The following is a 16,251-nucleotide window of genomic DNA, read 5'->3' on the forward strand; positions in this document are numbered from 1 at the left end:
GTCACCTGCTTTTCAACTTTATCTTTAGAATTGACAATGTCCACATTCAGGGCCCTTTGTCCACACATGAAAATATAAATAAAAGGGAGGTTGAATCACTAACGTTTTAGGCAAAGGAGGACACAGGATACAACATACAGGATATAACATATTTATCTTAATTTATAATTGATGCATAATGCGCATTCAAGTTGTTCAAAAGAGCCATGAGAATATATGATAATTACGCAAATGCCTATATAATTGTAGTAGTTTTGGTGTGATTGCGCAACATTATTATGTGTAATATATTATTGTAAAAGAAAAAAAGTGATGTGTAGGCGGATGGCTGGGCAAGTGTAGCACAGGTGGACGTTGAAAAGGGGTGGAGTGAAAATATGAGGAAGAGGCAGAGAGAGCACTGTGGACAGGTAGAGCGAAACACACCAGTTTAAGTGAGGATTCTCAGATATTTTGCGATGAAATAAAACAACCGACAACACTAAGAAAATAAAAATAATGATTATTTGTTGACGAAATGAAGAAAAACAGTATGGCATGTGATGTGGATTATCTCTAGGTATACTGATCATATTTGGAATCAGTTAATTTGTTGTTGTCGCGCATAACCGAAAGCTGGGTTCATAAATAAGCAAGATCGTGGCACCAGTAGACTTTCGGTCATTTTGTTGACGGTAAGTATTTAGCACTCATCTTTGTTGAACTAGCCTTTGGCATCAATTTACCCCACCAGTCAATACAGTATATTGACAGTATTTCTTCTGAAAGGCTAAACAATGGCGTCCCACAACTAACGTTACAGTTAGTGGCGTTCAGTAATTCATAGGCCTACACCTTGATTTACTATCAACTCCAGGGTAACAAATGTTGCAGAGTTACTTTTAACTCTGTTGAGAAAAATGGCAATGACATTTTAATAGGCAAGAATGAATCAAGCATGTGATTTAGAGAAACGCATTTGTCTGTAAAATCCAATGCATGCCTTATAACGAACCAGATAAATCAAAGCATATTTTCACATTTTTGTTCTAAACTATTTTTTCGAAAGTCCTCATGGATGATAATTTTAATGCTGACCATACACCAGCAAACTCAACTGAGGATTAACACAGTTTGACAATGGCTGCGTTTCCCAAACCAAAGGGTGCATGTTTTGGTTTTTGCCCTAGACCTACAGAGCTGGTTGAAATAGTCAACTCAGCATTAAGATTTGATTAATTGAATCCGCTGTATAATGCTAGGGCAAAAACTAAAACTTGCACCCTTTGGGGTCCCCAGGACTGAGTTTGGAAAATACTTATTTAACAAGGGTCATAGGCAAATAGTTATGTCACTGCTAAGAGAGGTTAGTGTGTATCCGGGATTGTGTATATATATCTATATATATTTCTTTCTCTCTGAAATAATTACTCAACTTCCAGGCTACTTCATTGGGATTGCATGAAGGCACTCCCAGAGATTGCTTGAAGGCACTCCCTTTGTTGACTGATGTAGATTGGGGACAGTTCTGGTTGTTATGAATCAGACCGAGTCAGTCAGGCCATGCATTCTGTTAAAAGAGCCCTTCTCTATGAGGAGATGTTATCGGGAAGCTTTGTCAAACTCTCTCTTTGTTAGAATCCCAGCTCATCAGGGATCATGTGTCCAGTAGGTTTTTCAGACTCCAGTTATCAAATCAAAGTTTATTGGTAGCGTACACAGATTTGCAGGTTTTATGGCAGGTGCAGCGAAATGCTTATGTTACTGGTTACCCCATTAGTTTGTCTTTAATTGATCGAGTGCACTCACCCAATCAGCACCAAAAGACGTAGCCTCAATTGTAAACAAAGCCTCCCAAATGCTTCATGGACAGAGCAAATAGGCCCAAACAACCCTATAGCTACCTCCCTCTTATAACATTCATTATCCATCTGAATAACCTCAAAGCAATGGCATGCATGAGAAATGACCCGTGATTGGTTGCTCGCATGTTTTTACTGCAGACTTGGCACAGGATTGTGACTTTCATTAAATAGTTGGGTGTGGGTTTGGGAGTTGTCCTTGGGAATCTCTTTTGACAGGAATAGTGCTTGTCCGGGCTAGCCCCTTCTTGCGTCTGTCTGCATCAATGTGTTTCTGTCGGTCTTTCTGTGGAAATACAAAATGGATATGGCCATCATCTGTTAACCAAGCTACAGTCTGCACCCACATCAGGTACCCATCATCAGCTATGACATAGACATACACACATGTTATATCTGATATGTCAGACAGTTGATGTGAGAACTGGTTTGGGTTTCCCAGAATAGTTGACACAAGAATGTAGGCCTCTGATTCACACCCTTCTCTGTGATTGTTTTATAGCGGCAATTCCCTGACGCGGAAGTCCACACGCAGACAAGGACATGAAATGACGTGTGTAGTTAGACAGACGTTAAGTAGTTGTTGGAAATTACAGCTTGGCGTCACAGGTTGCGCCTCTTTGTGAATTGCAAAATTTGAGTTCAAGACAGAGAGAAGAACATGCACCTCCAGTAGTCTCTGAGCAACAGACGTGTGGGCTTGCTTGCTTTGAGATTGCAAAAAAAATACTATTTCAAAGTTGATGTAGGAGCTGGACAAAAATACGTCACTTGATTTAAGAACCGAAGGATGGGCACCAATGTTGCGGTATGATTAGCTTTATATGTGGTAGCAGTAAACAGTGAGCAAATGTATTTTGAAACTAAGTGAATAACACCCACTGGCGTATTCTATTAGCACCCAATTGCTTATTCTTATTCTAACACACTTTCATCTCTTTGTTTCCTGTCCCACCCTCTCTTCCCATCCTCCATTGGTTAATTCTTCTCCTCAATTGTCGCCTTTCCCCTCTGTTTCTGTAACTGGTTCTTTGTCCATGTGAACAGGGGTGATAGGATTTCCCCCAACAAATGTGATATAAAAAACTTGATTCAGCTGACACTGACTTTGGTGCCAGGTAAAAAAAAATGTTGCTCATTAGGGTTGTTTTATGGTGTTGATTTGATACAAAACAAAAGTCTGTTAAATGTTTAGCTGGTACTGAAAGCTGTCACACTCGGCTCCCTCTTGTGTTAGACAGCACATTAACTCAGGACTTTTATTGATGAATTCTTGTTATGGGTGTCCATAGCGACCAGAAGAGGCCGGTATGTGAACTTTGAACATAATTACGGTAAAACAGGCTGGCTCGTTATTGAATTGAGTCTCAGAAAAGGTTACAGCTCTTTGACTTTCTCTGATGTTCCTACACTGAACAAAATCTGTGAATTCCCAATTCAATTATGCATAATATTCCAATGGTGAAGCTGCTGGGAATTAGCAACAAGGCAGTGTTTACGCTGTATCTTGGAATTGGCTTGAAATGCATCCTCCCTTAACTCCCTTCAGGTGATCACTGACTGGACTGGGGAAAGCTATACCCTTGCGTACTTACCTACCCATTCTAGTTAGATCAGAAACGACTTTGACAAAGGAAGGATATATTGTTCTACTAATGGAACCGGACCATTCTGATACATTATTTGGAACTCCATTAGCTTTTTCAGAAGCAGCAGCTACTCTTCCTGGTGTCTGCACAAAACACAAGTAACAAAACACTGATGCACCCTTAAGGGCAAGGTGTGCTGCTCTGTTTTGAGCCAGCTGCAGTTTTGCTAGGTCTTACTTTGCTGCACTTCACCATATTGCCGGACATGTAGAGTGTGGAATCATCCACATACATAGTCATTCTAGCTTTGTCTAAGACCAGTAGCAAATCATTTGTACAAACAGATAAGAGTAACGGCCCAAGGCAACTGCCCTAAGGGACACCGCAATGTACATATCTGATGTTAGAGAAGCTTCCATTGAAGAACAGATAAGGTCTCTCTGGGTTCTATTGGATAAATGACTCTCCAACCATGTGATGGCAGGTGATGTAAAGCCATAGCAAGTGACAATGTATGATCAATAACATCAAAGACTGCACTAAAATATAACAATACAGCTCAACTATCATCTTATTATTAGTGATGCATCGATATTACATTTTGGCCGATAACGATATTTTCCTTGCTAAAATAAATATAATGATAACCGATATTGAAAATATTTGCGGCCTTTTAAGCATTCTAGTACCTTCCAATAGTTAGACCACTGCGTCCATGTGTGTGTTAAGGCATTGCATCTCAGTGCAAGAGGTTCGAATCCAGGCTGTATCACACCCGGCCGTGATTGGGAGTCCCATAGGGCAGCGCACAATTGGCCCAGCCTCGTCCGGGCTGTCATTGTAAATTAGAATTTGTACTTAACTGACTTGCCTAGTTAAATAAAGGTTACACACACCACACTGACCAAAAAGTTATTTTGTTCAAAATAAAAGTCTGGCATAATTCTATTTGTATTCATTTGCATCACTGTCAATGACATACTTTTAATTTGAAGGCAACCCGCAAATTCCACTATTGTGCCTAATCCTTATTGTCTAGTTCACAACACATAACCCGGCCCATTCGAGCCTCACTAAATCAAATCAAAGTTTATTTGTCACGTGCGCAGAATACAACAGGAATACAACCTTACAGTGAAATGCTTACTTACAGGCTCTAACCAATAGTGCAAAATGATGAAGATGGCTGGCTGCTTATAACGTTAGCTTTGGACCACAGGGTTAAGTAGCTGGCTAGCTATTTATTTGAATGAACTGAAGTTCAATAGGTGAACAACAAGTGGCAACCTATCTAATACTTACTCACAAGGATTCCTAAATCATTGCTAAGAATATTCTACAATGTAGGAAAAATAAAGAAATAAAGAAAAACCCTTGGATGAGTGGGTGTTATAAAACTTTTGATAGTGTATGTACATGAGATATCATCAGTAAATTAGCTAAAATTCTGAACATGTTTTCACTTCGTCAATATGTGGTATTGTGTGTAGATGGGTGAGAATCTAAAATTAATTGAATGTGGAATAAGTCAAGGGGTATGAATACTTTCTGAAGGCACTCTAATATGGTAAAATGTAATAAATACATTGTTTATCAGGTCTGTGGGATGTTAGGCTGAAGCTACTGACCCTGAAGCTTGGCTCTCTCATTCCTCCCAGACTTTAGGGAGGGAGGGTGGACAATGAGCTTGTGTCCCCACGCTCTCTGGTAGCTTTCATAGCTAGGATGAGTTATTTCCACCTCTGGCGCACAGCTCTAGGGAAGTCCTCGTTGAGGAAGATGTCGGTTCCTCTCAATTTCTTAGCTCTCTCCAGAACAGCCGTCTTGTTCTTGAACCTTAGGAACTTGACGACTTTCCGCCTGGGTCTGTCACCTGGGCTGGTTACAGGTGTTCCAGACCTGTGGGTGCGGCTCCACCTCCATCCTCCTATGATCCATCTGCAGTTTTTCGTGATCATTCTCCTCAGAATCCATCCATGTCTCATGATTAACACACAGAGCTGATGTCATCTCGAGAGGACTTCGTTTTTTTCCATCTTGCGGAATGTCTCTTTCAGGACACTCGCCTCTCCCTGGGAGAACTGCAAACTGTTCTGAAGGTCCTGGACCTCTGGTCAGATCGTCCATTCTTTTGTTAGTTGAGTTAACTAGTATTTGGAAAAAGTTATTGAAGCTAGTTTCTTGTTGCTGTAACAATTGCTTGTAGATATATTTTTGTTGATTTGAAAGGTCTCGCACCTGTGATCGCGAAATACTGTCCACTCCATTACTCCAACCTTTAACTTTGGGTAGCATGATGGTAGCAATATAGGCTAATTCCGGTACTCCACGGAATTCCAGCCAGCACCACTGACAAGGCCGAAGGAAACAGCACCTTTACATGACTCTTCCTCTCCATCCTCTTTGACCCCACTAGTGCTGTGGTGCCCTGTAGGGTCATGCTGATGGACCAGGACACTCAGTGGCTGTACCACCTCCTGGCCGAGGTCCAGTTGGAGAGGTTCTACCTGCGTGTCCGGGACGGCCTCAACATCACCCGCATAGAGCACTTCAACTATGTCAAGGAGTCTGACCTCGAGCAGATCGGCATTAGCAAACCAGGTCAGTGCTCGACGCAGTTGCCTCCAAATTATTTGTATCAGAGTTTTGCTGTTTTGACCAGATGGTATACAGTTACGGATTAAAGTTACTTTTCGTAGCAATTTAGGCAGCAGGTTAGGATAATTAACGCAGCAGGTTAGGGGAATTGGGTTAAGGTTAGGAAAAGGGTTAGTATTAGCTAAAATACAAAAATTCTAAGTAACATGAACTTTATTATTATAATTTTTTACCATAGCAGTATACCATCTAGCCACAAGCAAACTATCCTCCATGTTGGCACTACCAGTAGATTAGTGGGTTACGGTAGAATTGAGTTGTAAGTGCTGTTGATCTAGTTTGTTTTATGATCTATGGTTATTTGTTGACATGTAGGACAGAGAAGATTATGGGATGCTGTGAAACGGTACAAGATCACCATGAGACCAAAGTCATGGATCACCAAGGTAAGACATGTACACCACCTCCCACAATGTATTTCTTTGATGATCGTTAATTGTAAAACATTTTATAATTTTTTTAATATATTTTTTTTCTTTCTCCCAGGTCTTCAGTGGCCGTGGTCCGGAGGGCGGTGACCAATGGGGCAGTATGGGGCAGGGCCAGGAGACAGGAGGGCGGGCACTCACCTGTCTGATTCAGGACCGTGAACTATCTCTAGGGGAGAAGCTGGGCATGGGCTCCTTCGGTGTGGTGAAGAGGGGAGAGTGGCAGACCCCCACTGGGAGAGTGGTGAGTGTTTCTAGTGGGACACTATTTCCCTTATTTTACTCACCAAGTCCAATGTTATGAATGTAGATATGCAGCAGTACTAGTGAAAAGCCAGAGCTAGGTTGCCTGTTTGGAAGACACACAGGGCAAGATATCTTAAAGATCAATAGAAATTGCATTACAGTATATTCCCGATCAATAGAAATTGCATTATAATCTATTCCAAATGTTACTAACTCATCCATCCTTCTCCTTTCTGTTGCCGTGACAGCTGCCAGTTGCGGTGAAGACTCTGAGGAGTAGCCTGTCCAGACAGACGGACACGCTGACAGACTTCCTCCAGGAGGTGACCACCATGCAGTCTCTAGACCACCCCAACATCATCCGCCTCTACGGAGTAGTGCTCACACAGCCCCTGAAGATGGTGAGACTGCCATATTCTTTCCAACCTCTGAAAGATGGAGTATAAAACATATTTATTATTTCTCATATTTCTACATTGAAATCCTGTTGCCTTTAATTCCTGGGCCCAATAGGCTAATATTCTAATCGGAAGATTGGTTATTCAAATACAGCCATTCAAATTCAAAGAAACTTTCAGTGGTCATTCAGATGTTATGTTTTTCAAAGAATTCACTTAGGGAATTTGATGGGGGAAAGTAAAATCCTCAGAGCAAAACCGTATTATCTTTCCCCCAGGTGACAGAGGTGGCATGTCTGGGATCCCTGTATGACACGCTGCGCTCTCGTCAGTACGAGTACCCCCTGGCACGCCTCTGGCTCTTCGCCACCCAGATAGCAGCAGGAATGGAGTACCTGGAGGGTCGCAGGTGAGACACAAAACAGTCCCACTCTACAGACTACAACCACAGATAGACCAATGAGACCGATATTTCACTGGATCTATAAATGTGAAGCATTCGCTTGGTGTTTCCACTCACTACCAAATATGGTAGTGAGAGGAAGCCTAGTGGCGGGCAGTGGAAGAAGATGGAACGAGAGATTTTGGCCGACATTCTGTTAATACATTTGATCCCAATACCGTTTTCTGTTCCCAAAACTAGAATCGGTTACAAACAGTGTGGACTAAGTTTTGTAGACTTTACCCTTTGTCAAAGTTGTAAAAAATAGCGTTGTTTTATAAGGAATGCAAAGGCAAATTGAGTTATTGCACACGCACACTTCAGAGTAGGCATTCCCTAATGGAAATATGCAAATGTTTGCTAGAATTCTGCAATAGGATCTCGCTAGCTTGCGCTTGGCTCTGCCCAACTCCTTACTTGTTCTGCCCACTATGACTCGTTTGTTCCCATTTGGAATGACGGGCTGTGGTCTATCTTGGTTTAGTTATAAAAATCTTTGCTACAACCACATATGCCATTTTAACCACTAACTTTACTGTAACTCTCACCGTAACCCTAAATGTAAACAATTCCTCTGACCAACGTAATACATTTCCTGAAAGCCAATCAAATTTGACCAGAGGCGGATGAAGACACTTCTTACCAATGAAAACCCAGTATCATTTGTGGTTTTGGCTGGTAAAGTGTGCCTGTCTTATATCTCCTCCAGGTTCATTCACAGGGATCTGGCTGCCCGGAACGTTCTCCTGGCATCCAGGGAGATGGTGAAGATCGGGGACTTTGGGCTGATGAGGGTCCTGAGTCAGGAGAAGGACCACTACATGATGACAGCCCACAGACGCATCCCCTTTGCCTGGTGAGCTGAGGAGGAAACATCAAGGAGTGTGTGGGGGGAAATGTTATTTGCAAGTCATTGATTGTTTAGCAGTGTAACCTAATGGAAGCCGATGTGGAGATATCACTACTGTGGAATTTTCTTTGCTGGATGATTGTCAGTTTGTAGTAATTCCATCTCTCTCTTGCGCCCTCCAGGTGTGCCCCAGAGAGTCTGCGTTTGGGCTCCTTCACCCATTCCTCTGATGTGTGGATGTTTGGGGTCCTCCTCTGGGAGATGTTCACCTATTGTGACGAGCCTTGGCTGGGGTTATCTGGCAGACAGGTATGTGTAGAAAAAGTTTTGAAATTGAGTATGGAGACCGTTTTGTGCACTTTTAAGATAAACCATGACTCACAACGACTCAAGGCTCCAAGCATCTATACGACTTCTGAAATATTATTTTCATTATTTTAGCAAAAAAAAAAGTTCAGTATTGTGTGTGTGACCACAAAAATTGCAATATAGAGATATTGAATATGTCTTTGTCATTAAACGTTCCTCTCTTCTTTTCTCTCCTCAGATCCTGTGGAGGGTGGAGAGGGAGGGAGAGCGTATGGAGAGACCCCCTGACTGTCCTCAGGAACTCTACTCTGTGATGAGAAAGTGTTGGGCCTGCACCCCATCCGACCGACCCACCTTCTCCCAGCTCACCACTCTGGTGGCAGAGGTAACAGACTATACATTTCTATGTACATTTGTTATGCACTGTATACAGTTACATTATACTCACCAAAACGTGCACCCGGGGGGGCAGGACTGAGTTTGGTGATCTCTGCTCTAATCCAGTTGTTCCTTAACATGTTTACTTTTTTAAGCATGTCAGCAGTGACAAGAATACAGGCCATTTTCACTTTGAGACGTGCTTAAATCGTTTTCCCTTCCTCCCTCTATCTATCTAGGCTCAGCCTATAGAGGTGCGTGCTGTGAGGGACTTTGCGGAACCTAGGAAACTCACTCTGCTATCCAACGACCTAGTGACCGTCATAGACCATGGGTGAGTGAGGGATAGGAAGAAAGAGAACATTTATGGACACGAAAGATGTAATAATTTGTTAAACCTGCTCCTTCAAAGAACTCCATTCATGAACCGCATTCCAACCCTGATTTGATGGTTAACCCTAATCCTCACATTCTTGCCCCCTTGTGGTAATTCTTGAGAGGGGGGGTATTATCAAATTCTTTATCACGAAAATCTTACAATTACTCCACGCTCTGTCTGCTTTTCTTAACTTGGCTAACACTACATTATGCAGAGTCTTATGTAAAAGTGTCAAGAGGGTTGTTAAGGACTTATAAGCAGTTTATATTTTTAGTTAAGTCTATAAGTCAGTATAAACGGTTATAAATCACTGGTTGAAATTGTACAATGGTCACTGGTTTCTTAATGTGATTCTTCCCCTGTAGTCTGGAGCTGTGTGAGTGGAAGGGTCAGAACCAGAGGACCCTGACGGTGGGCTGGTTCCCCCCGAGCCTGGCTGCCCCCAGCAGCACTCCTGCTCCTCCCGCTGCCCCTGGTCCTCCCGCTGCCCCTGGTCCTCCTGCCTCCAGCCTCATCTCTCCCCCTCTGAAGGGCAGTCTGCAGCACACAGGGCATGGAGACACCCACCCCGACCGTAGCTGGGGCACCCCGGAGCGCCTCGATGAGTCAGTCAAGTTTTAATTAGGTTTCCATAAGGCTTGGATAATGTTTTGCTGCTGGGACTTAATCATGCTGTATGCTAACCTTGGTTCCTGCATTCAACAGCGCTGTTTTCTTGCAATATTTGACAATGATGAGTTGGTTAAGTTAGAAACTGCCTGCAGGAGGGTCTTAGCTGGAGGAATTAACCACCTTCCACTTAGTATTCAGCACTTTTCTTTTGTAAACATTCCACCATGAGGTAGTGTAACAACCTACTCAACCCATGGCTATATGATAAATGTAGTATGACTTTGAACCTTTGAGTATACATCCCATGACCAATGTTCCCTTTAAATGTTTTCATCACTGAAGAAATTTCAGGTCTGCTGAGCGCAAACTGTCGGCCTAACAGAGACTTTTGGGGAAAAAAGCATGCAGGGCTTGACATTAACCTTTCTAGGGCAAGCATTCCGCTAGCGGAACCCCTCCACAACATTCCGCTGAAAAGGCAGTGCGCGAAATTCCAAAATATTTTATTGAAACATGTAACTTTCACACATTAACAAGTCCAATACAGCAAATGAAAGATAAACATCTTGTTAATCTACCCATCGTGTCCGATTTAAAAAATGCTTTACAGCGAAAGCACAACATATGATTATGTTAGGTCATAGCCAAGTCAAAAAAACACAGCAATTTTTCCAGCCAAAGAGTGGAGTCACAAAAAGTTGAAATATAGATCAAATGAATTACTAACCTTTGATCTTCATCAGATGACACTCATAGGACATCATGTTACACAATACATGTATGTTTTGTTCCAAAAATCTCAGTTTACATTGGCGCGTTACGTGCAGTAATGTTTTGATTCCAAAACATCCGGTGATTTTGCAGAAATACTCATAATAAACATTGATAAAAGATACAAGTGTTATTCACAGAATTAAAGATAGACTTCTCCTTAATGCAACCGCTGTGTCAGATTTCAATAAAACTTTACAGAAAAAGCATAATCTGAGAACAGCGCTCAGAACCCAAAACAGCCAGGGGAATATCCGCCATTTTGGAGTCAACAGAAGTTAGAAATTATACCATAAATATTCACTTACCTTTGATGATCTTCATCAGAAGGCACTCCCAAGAATCCCAGTTCGACAATAAATGACTGATTTGACTGTTCCATAAAGTCCATCATTTATGTCTAAATAGCCATTTGTTGTTAGCGTGTTCAGCCCAGTAATCCATCTTTATGAGGCGCAGACAAAAACTCGAAAAGTTCCGTTACAGTCCTTTAGAAACATGTCAAACGATGTATGGAATCAATCTTTAGGATGTTTTTAACATAAAACATCAATGTTCCACCCGGAAAATTCCTTTGTCTGAAGAAAAGTACTGGAACGAGAGGTAACTCTGTCGGGAGCGCGCGTCATGAGACCAAGGCACTCTGCCAGACCACTGACTCAAAGAGGTCTCATGAGCCCCTCCTTTATAGTAGAATCCTCATTCAAGTTTCTAAAGATGGATGACATCTAGTGGAAGCCCTAGGAAGTGCAACTTTATCCATATCTCAATATGTATTCGGTAGGCCAACCTTTGAAAAACTACAAACCTCAGATGTCTCACTTCCTGGTTGGATTTTTCTCAGGTTTTCGCCTGCCATATGAGTTCTGTTATACTCACAGACATCATTCAAACAGTTTTAGAAACTTCAGAGTGTTTTCTATCCAATACCAATAATAATATGCATATATTAGCATCTGGGACAGAGTAGGAGGCAGTTCACTCTGGGCACGCTATTCATTCAAAAGTGAAAATGCTGCCCCCTATCCCAAAAGAGTTAACCTGTTTATCCACTTGTCCTTCAGACAAAGAGGTGACTGAAAATGTTGTTTGATGCAAGAATCCACTTTAAAATTGCATCATTATTCCCATACAATTATGCTACCCCCTGCATATTGGCAACTTATTCAAGCCAGTCTCAAAATACAACACTGCCGCTTTAAGACAAAAAAAGCTCTTTACTTGACTCACTTTTCAAAGTTTTGTGCTCTTGTAGGAAGCAATCACTCCCCTATTGCTGACTACACATCATCTATAACTGGGCTAATAACTCACTAACTAGCAAAGGATATTAACAAAATGTACACACGTGGCTTCATGCAGCTCACGCTTTGATCTCAAAACAAGCGCATCTACTCACGACCGCTCATGCGCTAAACACAATCCAGTTCAAAGTGAATGGCACAGATCCATATATGGCAATTGTCTATTTGCATATAGGCCTACTGCAGCTCTGATTCGTTATGGCGCGCCGGTCTGTAGAATGTGGGCCTGAGTCGTGCATGTCAATGCAATATAATCCTACTCAGATGCGTTCTGCCGACAACAACATCTATTGCATAGTTAGTTTTGCATAGTTTGTTTTGGTATGTTGCATTGAAAGTGGCTAATATTGCATTGATTCGATCACAATTGCCACAGTAAAGGGAAATGTTGATAGTGTTAACTAATGGGGAAACTCTAGAAAGTTGAATCTCATGCTTCTCTGTGCGGGCTGATATTTCTTCTGCACAGCAGTCCCGGGGGAGCTGCGGCCCGCACTCAGCTTAGAGGCTGTGACCAGTGTGTGTTTGGAGAGTGTGTTTACCTGTGTTTTGTTATCTGACGTTTTTCAGGAGCGTAAACTGGAGGAGCGGCCCAGCAAACAGAGATCGCGAGGAAGAGGGCTCCAACTTACAGAAAATGTCAGGTAACGATGTCAAGCAGAGCTCTTTGATCAACATATGGCTGATACGAACATGTTATCCATGTTCTACTAGCATTGAGAGCAACGGGTCGGAAGTTCGATACCAACTAGGGATAACCACCCCCCAACATGCTGTATACTGTACATCTTTGGTACACAATAAATATGTTTAATATAACTATCCTTTTGTCCCCAGGTATGACCAGGAGTCTGGAGTCTGTCCTGAGCGATCCCCAGAGCTGGACTCAGACAGTAGTAGGGGTCAGGGTGGACCCCCGTCGTGGACCCGTTCCCGCCATGGGGGCCCACAGCGTGGGGATGCAGCAGGACATCCGTAGGTTCAGCGAGGCCAGCATCAACCCCGGCTCGCCCACCCCCACCCAACCCCAAAAACTTCAAGATCCCCCAGGTGGTGATCCGAGATCAGAGGTCTACTGCAAATCCAGCCCCAGGCACCTCATGGCCTCCACAGCCTCCAACACATCCACAGCAGCAGATGCTACAGCCAGCCCAGCCTCAGCCCCAACCACTGCAGATCATGGGAGGAAGCAATCTGGGCAAGATGGCCCACATGGCACGGTCAACACCAACACTGGATAACTATGGGGACAAGGAGAGAGATCAAGAAAAGGAGAGGGTGGTGAGGGAACGAGAGAGGGAGAGGTACCCGCCTCAAGTGCAACACACCAGGGAAGCCGTCATAGCACAGGTATGGAATTGATGTAGGGTCTTTAGTTCTTGAGGTGTTAGACAGTTCAGGCTCTTTAATTAGTCTAACTTACTATGGTATTCTGATTGGTCAGGTCATGGAGGCGGTGCATGGAGTAACCAATGAGGAGGTTCGTAATGCACTTCGCCGCAATGAATGGAACCCTGTTAGGGCCCAGCAACAACTCAAGGTAAGACAGAATTTCTCTTATAATTCTTATGTAATAATTCCAAAATAATGCATATTTTATTAACATATACATAAAATGTATTCTCCATTGACCAACATAGTTAACTAAGAATACTACAATTAAGTATTTGGATCAGTGTTTATCTAATTAATACTAAATATGATGCCCCAACCTCACTTCTCTCCTTCTCTCTCAGATGGAGCAGCTGTACTCTCTGAGCCTGTGTTCTCGTGACGACTGCGTCATGATCCTGTCCCGCTACCAGTGGAATCTACAGCTGGCCAGTCGCTACCTGATCAGAATGGTACGGGAGGACAGGACTGGAGGAGGAGAGAGGAAGAGGAAGGATGGAGAGAGAGGGACACCCCCTGTTGCCATGGCGAGACGAGGAGGAGTATGAGAGGTGGAGGGATACTGGAAACAACAGACAATAAAGCTTTACAACATTTAAGAGGAACTGACAAGGAATTTTAGGAATTAAATGGATGGGAGGAGGATAAAAAAGGAATTGAATATATATGGAGAGAACCATAAAGACGTTACAGTCCTTAAATACTATTTTATCCTTTTTTTTACAGTTCTGTTAAACATTTTTTTGTGACGAACTGCCACATCCTCTCTGTTCTCAAAAATAGTTGTATCATGATGAATTTGTATATATTGTATTAGCATTGATTATATTTGTTGAATAAATTGTTGATACAAAATGTGTATGAGCTAGTGGTGTACATGTGGCTCATGCCCCTCAATTTTACAAATCATTAGAGCTGGGATGTTGTAGAATCAAGAGAATATACAGTGTGATGTAATTTCCTTTCACAGGAAGTGTTGGGCATTTCTCACTGCCTTGACTTCCTAATTGACCTCTGGTTGCGAGCTTCCCATTATGCTGTCTATAAAACTAGAGCAGGAGGAGGTTACATGGGGCTGGAGAATCCAGCACTACTATGGAGGGAGATGGCCTTATGTTAAACTGTACTTCAGCATGCTTCCAGCAAGGGGGGGGGGGGAGTAATGAGAACACCTCCCTTATGTTGTGAACCTGCCTTACTCCTTTCAGGCCCCCCTGGCACTTTGCCACTATTTTGTGTTTGAGGTTTGAACCGTCAACCTGGTGACCAGGATCTCTTTAAAATCAAGCACGACTCTGTGTAAATTGAGATTGACAATCACAATAAACGAATTGATCATGCTTTGAAACCACAAGACAATTTCCCATTGAGCCGAAATATGCAGCATTTAACCGTGAACGCAGGAACATAAATAAAATACCCTTTTTTTTTCTCAGCCTAAAATATAGACAACTGCACATGTATGAACCGTTGTATTTAATATTAGAACTTGGGGTGTCACGTTCACAAAGATGAATGCCTACACAAAGTGTTTGAACCCAGGTCTGTTTGTGATCGGGGCATCTGTCTCATGTATTCCTAGTGTCATTTATTTGTTCATGGGGTGAGTATGAAGTTGGCTCTATGCCAGGGTTAGGCAACCCTGGTCCTGGAGTGCTGCAGCAGTTCATGTTTTTGTTTTAACTGACATGGAAGACCAGGTGTGTTGAATTTAGGCAATCACTGAACTGATCAATTAGCTCAGTGTGGTGCCTACTGTACATGTAATTATGACAATTCTGCTGTACCTGCAGCACTCCAGGAACAAGGTTTCCTACCCTGCTTGGTATACAATTTGGGGAAAGTTTTTTTGTATTAGGTCAAACAATTATTCTTTGTGGTAAATAGAGCAGTTTGGGATCTTTCGTTCAGTGTGACCTGTAGTTTTACACTAGTGCCGAGATTCAATATGTTAAGTTCTGTGCATTGCAGCTTTTATGGTGGATTGAGATGCAGCCCATACAACAACAAAAACATCTCTAGCTTTAAAGGCAATTGCCGACTGAGCCAACATATGCAGTGTTTACCGGTAATCGGATTATCCTTTCAAAACCGCAATGTCTATAACCTACGATTGGATTGAATCCCGGCCTAGGTTTTGTGAGTGCCAGAGAGAGCTAGGCCACTGAGGGTGGGGTGGAGAGCAGTGTTTATGAAGCCCTGTTAAATAAATGACATGTGTTACTAATTGGAAAAATGTATACTGCCTTACAGGCTTTTCTTCTCTCTTTCACCAGTCTCCACCCAACATTTTTTAAAGTCATGGGTCCAATTCCATTATTCCCCTAGTCTCCTTCCCTAGCTCCTACCCTTTCCTTAAAAAAAGGTTATGGGTTTAAACCTTGCCGTTGCTTTATTCTACGTTGCTATCTAATTATTTTTGATGTTTTTGCACAATTTTTACATCTGTGTTTGGTGCAGTATTTCGGAAGTAAAATATGCAACGTGTTGTCTTAAAGTCGGAGCTGCTGGGCAGGTCTGTCTCGCTGTCTATGCTACTGGATAGAGAGCAATCACCACAGCTGTTCACCCCGTGTTAGTGGGAAATTAACATCATCAAATCAAATTCCAACCCATTTACCTGTTGTGATGCACAGATGTTCCAAACTCAGTTT

General features: G+C 42.5%; 1 protein-coding gene across 1 annotated transcript; it reads left to right on the forward strand.

Annotated features, from left to right (window-relative positions):
- The first annotated feature begins 366 nt into the window (after positions 1–366).
- Positions 367–14,937, forward strand: LOC115133601 (activated CDC42 kinase 1-like). Its single transcript, XM_029667012.2, is given in 16 exon segments — positions 367–674; positions 5,847–6,031; positions 6,404–6,474; positions 6,575–6,760; positions 7,011–7,163; positions 7,439–7,569; positions 8,312–8,458; positions 8,635–8,761; positions 9,000–9,146; positions 9,379–9,473; positions 9,884–10,123; positions 12,776–12,849; positions 13,043–13,202; positions 13,204–13,555; positions 13,650–13,745; positions 13,942–14,937. Coding segments are annotated over 15 exon segments (2,346 nt in total). The 5' UTR covers positions 367–674; positions 5,847–5,868; the 3' UTR covers positions 14,146–14,937.
- The last annotated feature ends 1,314 nt before the right edge of the window (positions 14,938–16,251 follow it).

Source organism: Oncorhynchus nerka, linkage group LG8 (assembly GCF_034236695.1).
Source record: "Oncorhynchus nerka isolate Pitt River linkage group LG8, Oner_Uvic_2.0, whole genome shotgun sequence".
Classification (NCBI taxonomy): Eukaryota; Metazoa; Chordata; class Actinopteri; order Salmoniformes; family Salmonidae; genus Oncorhynchus; species Oncorhynchus nerka.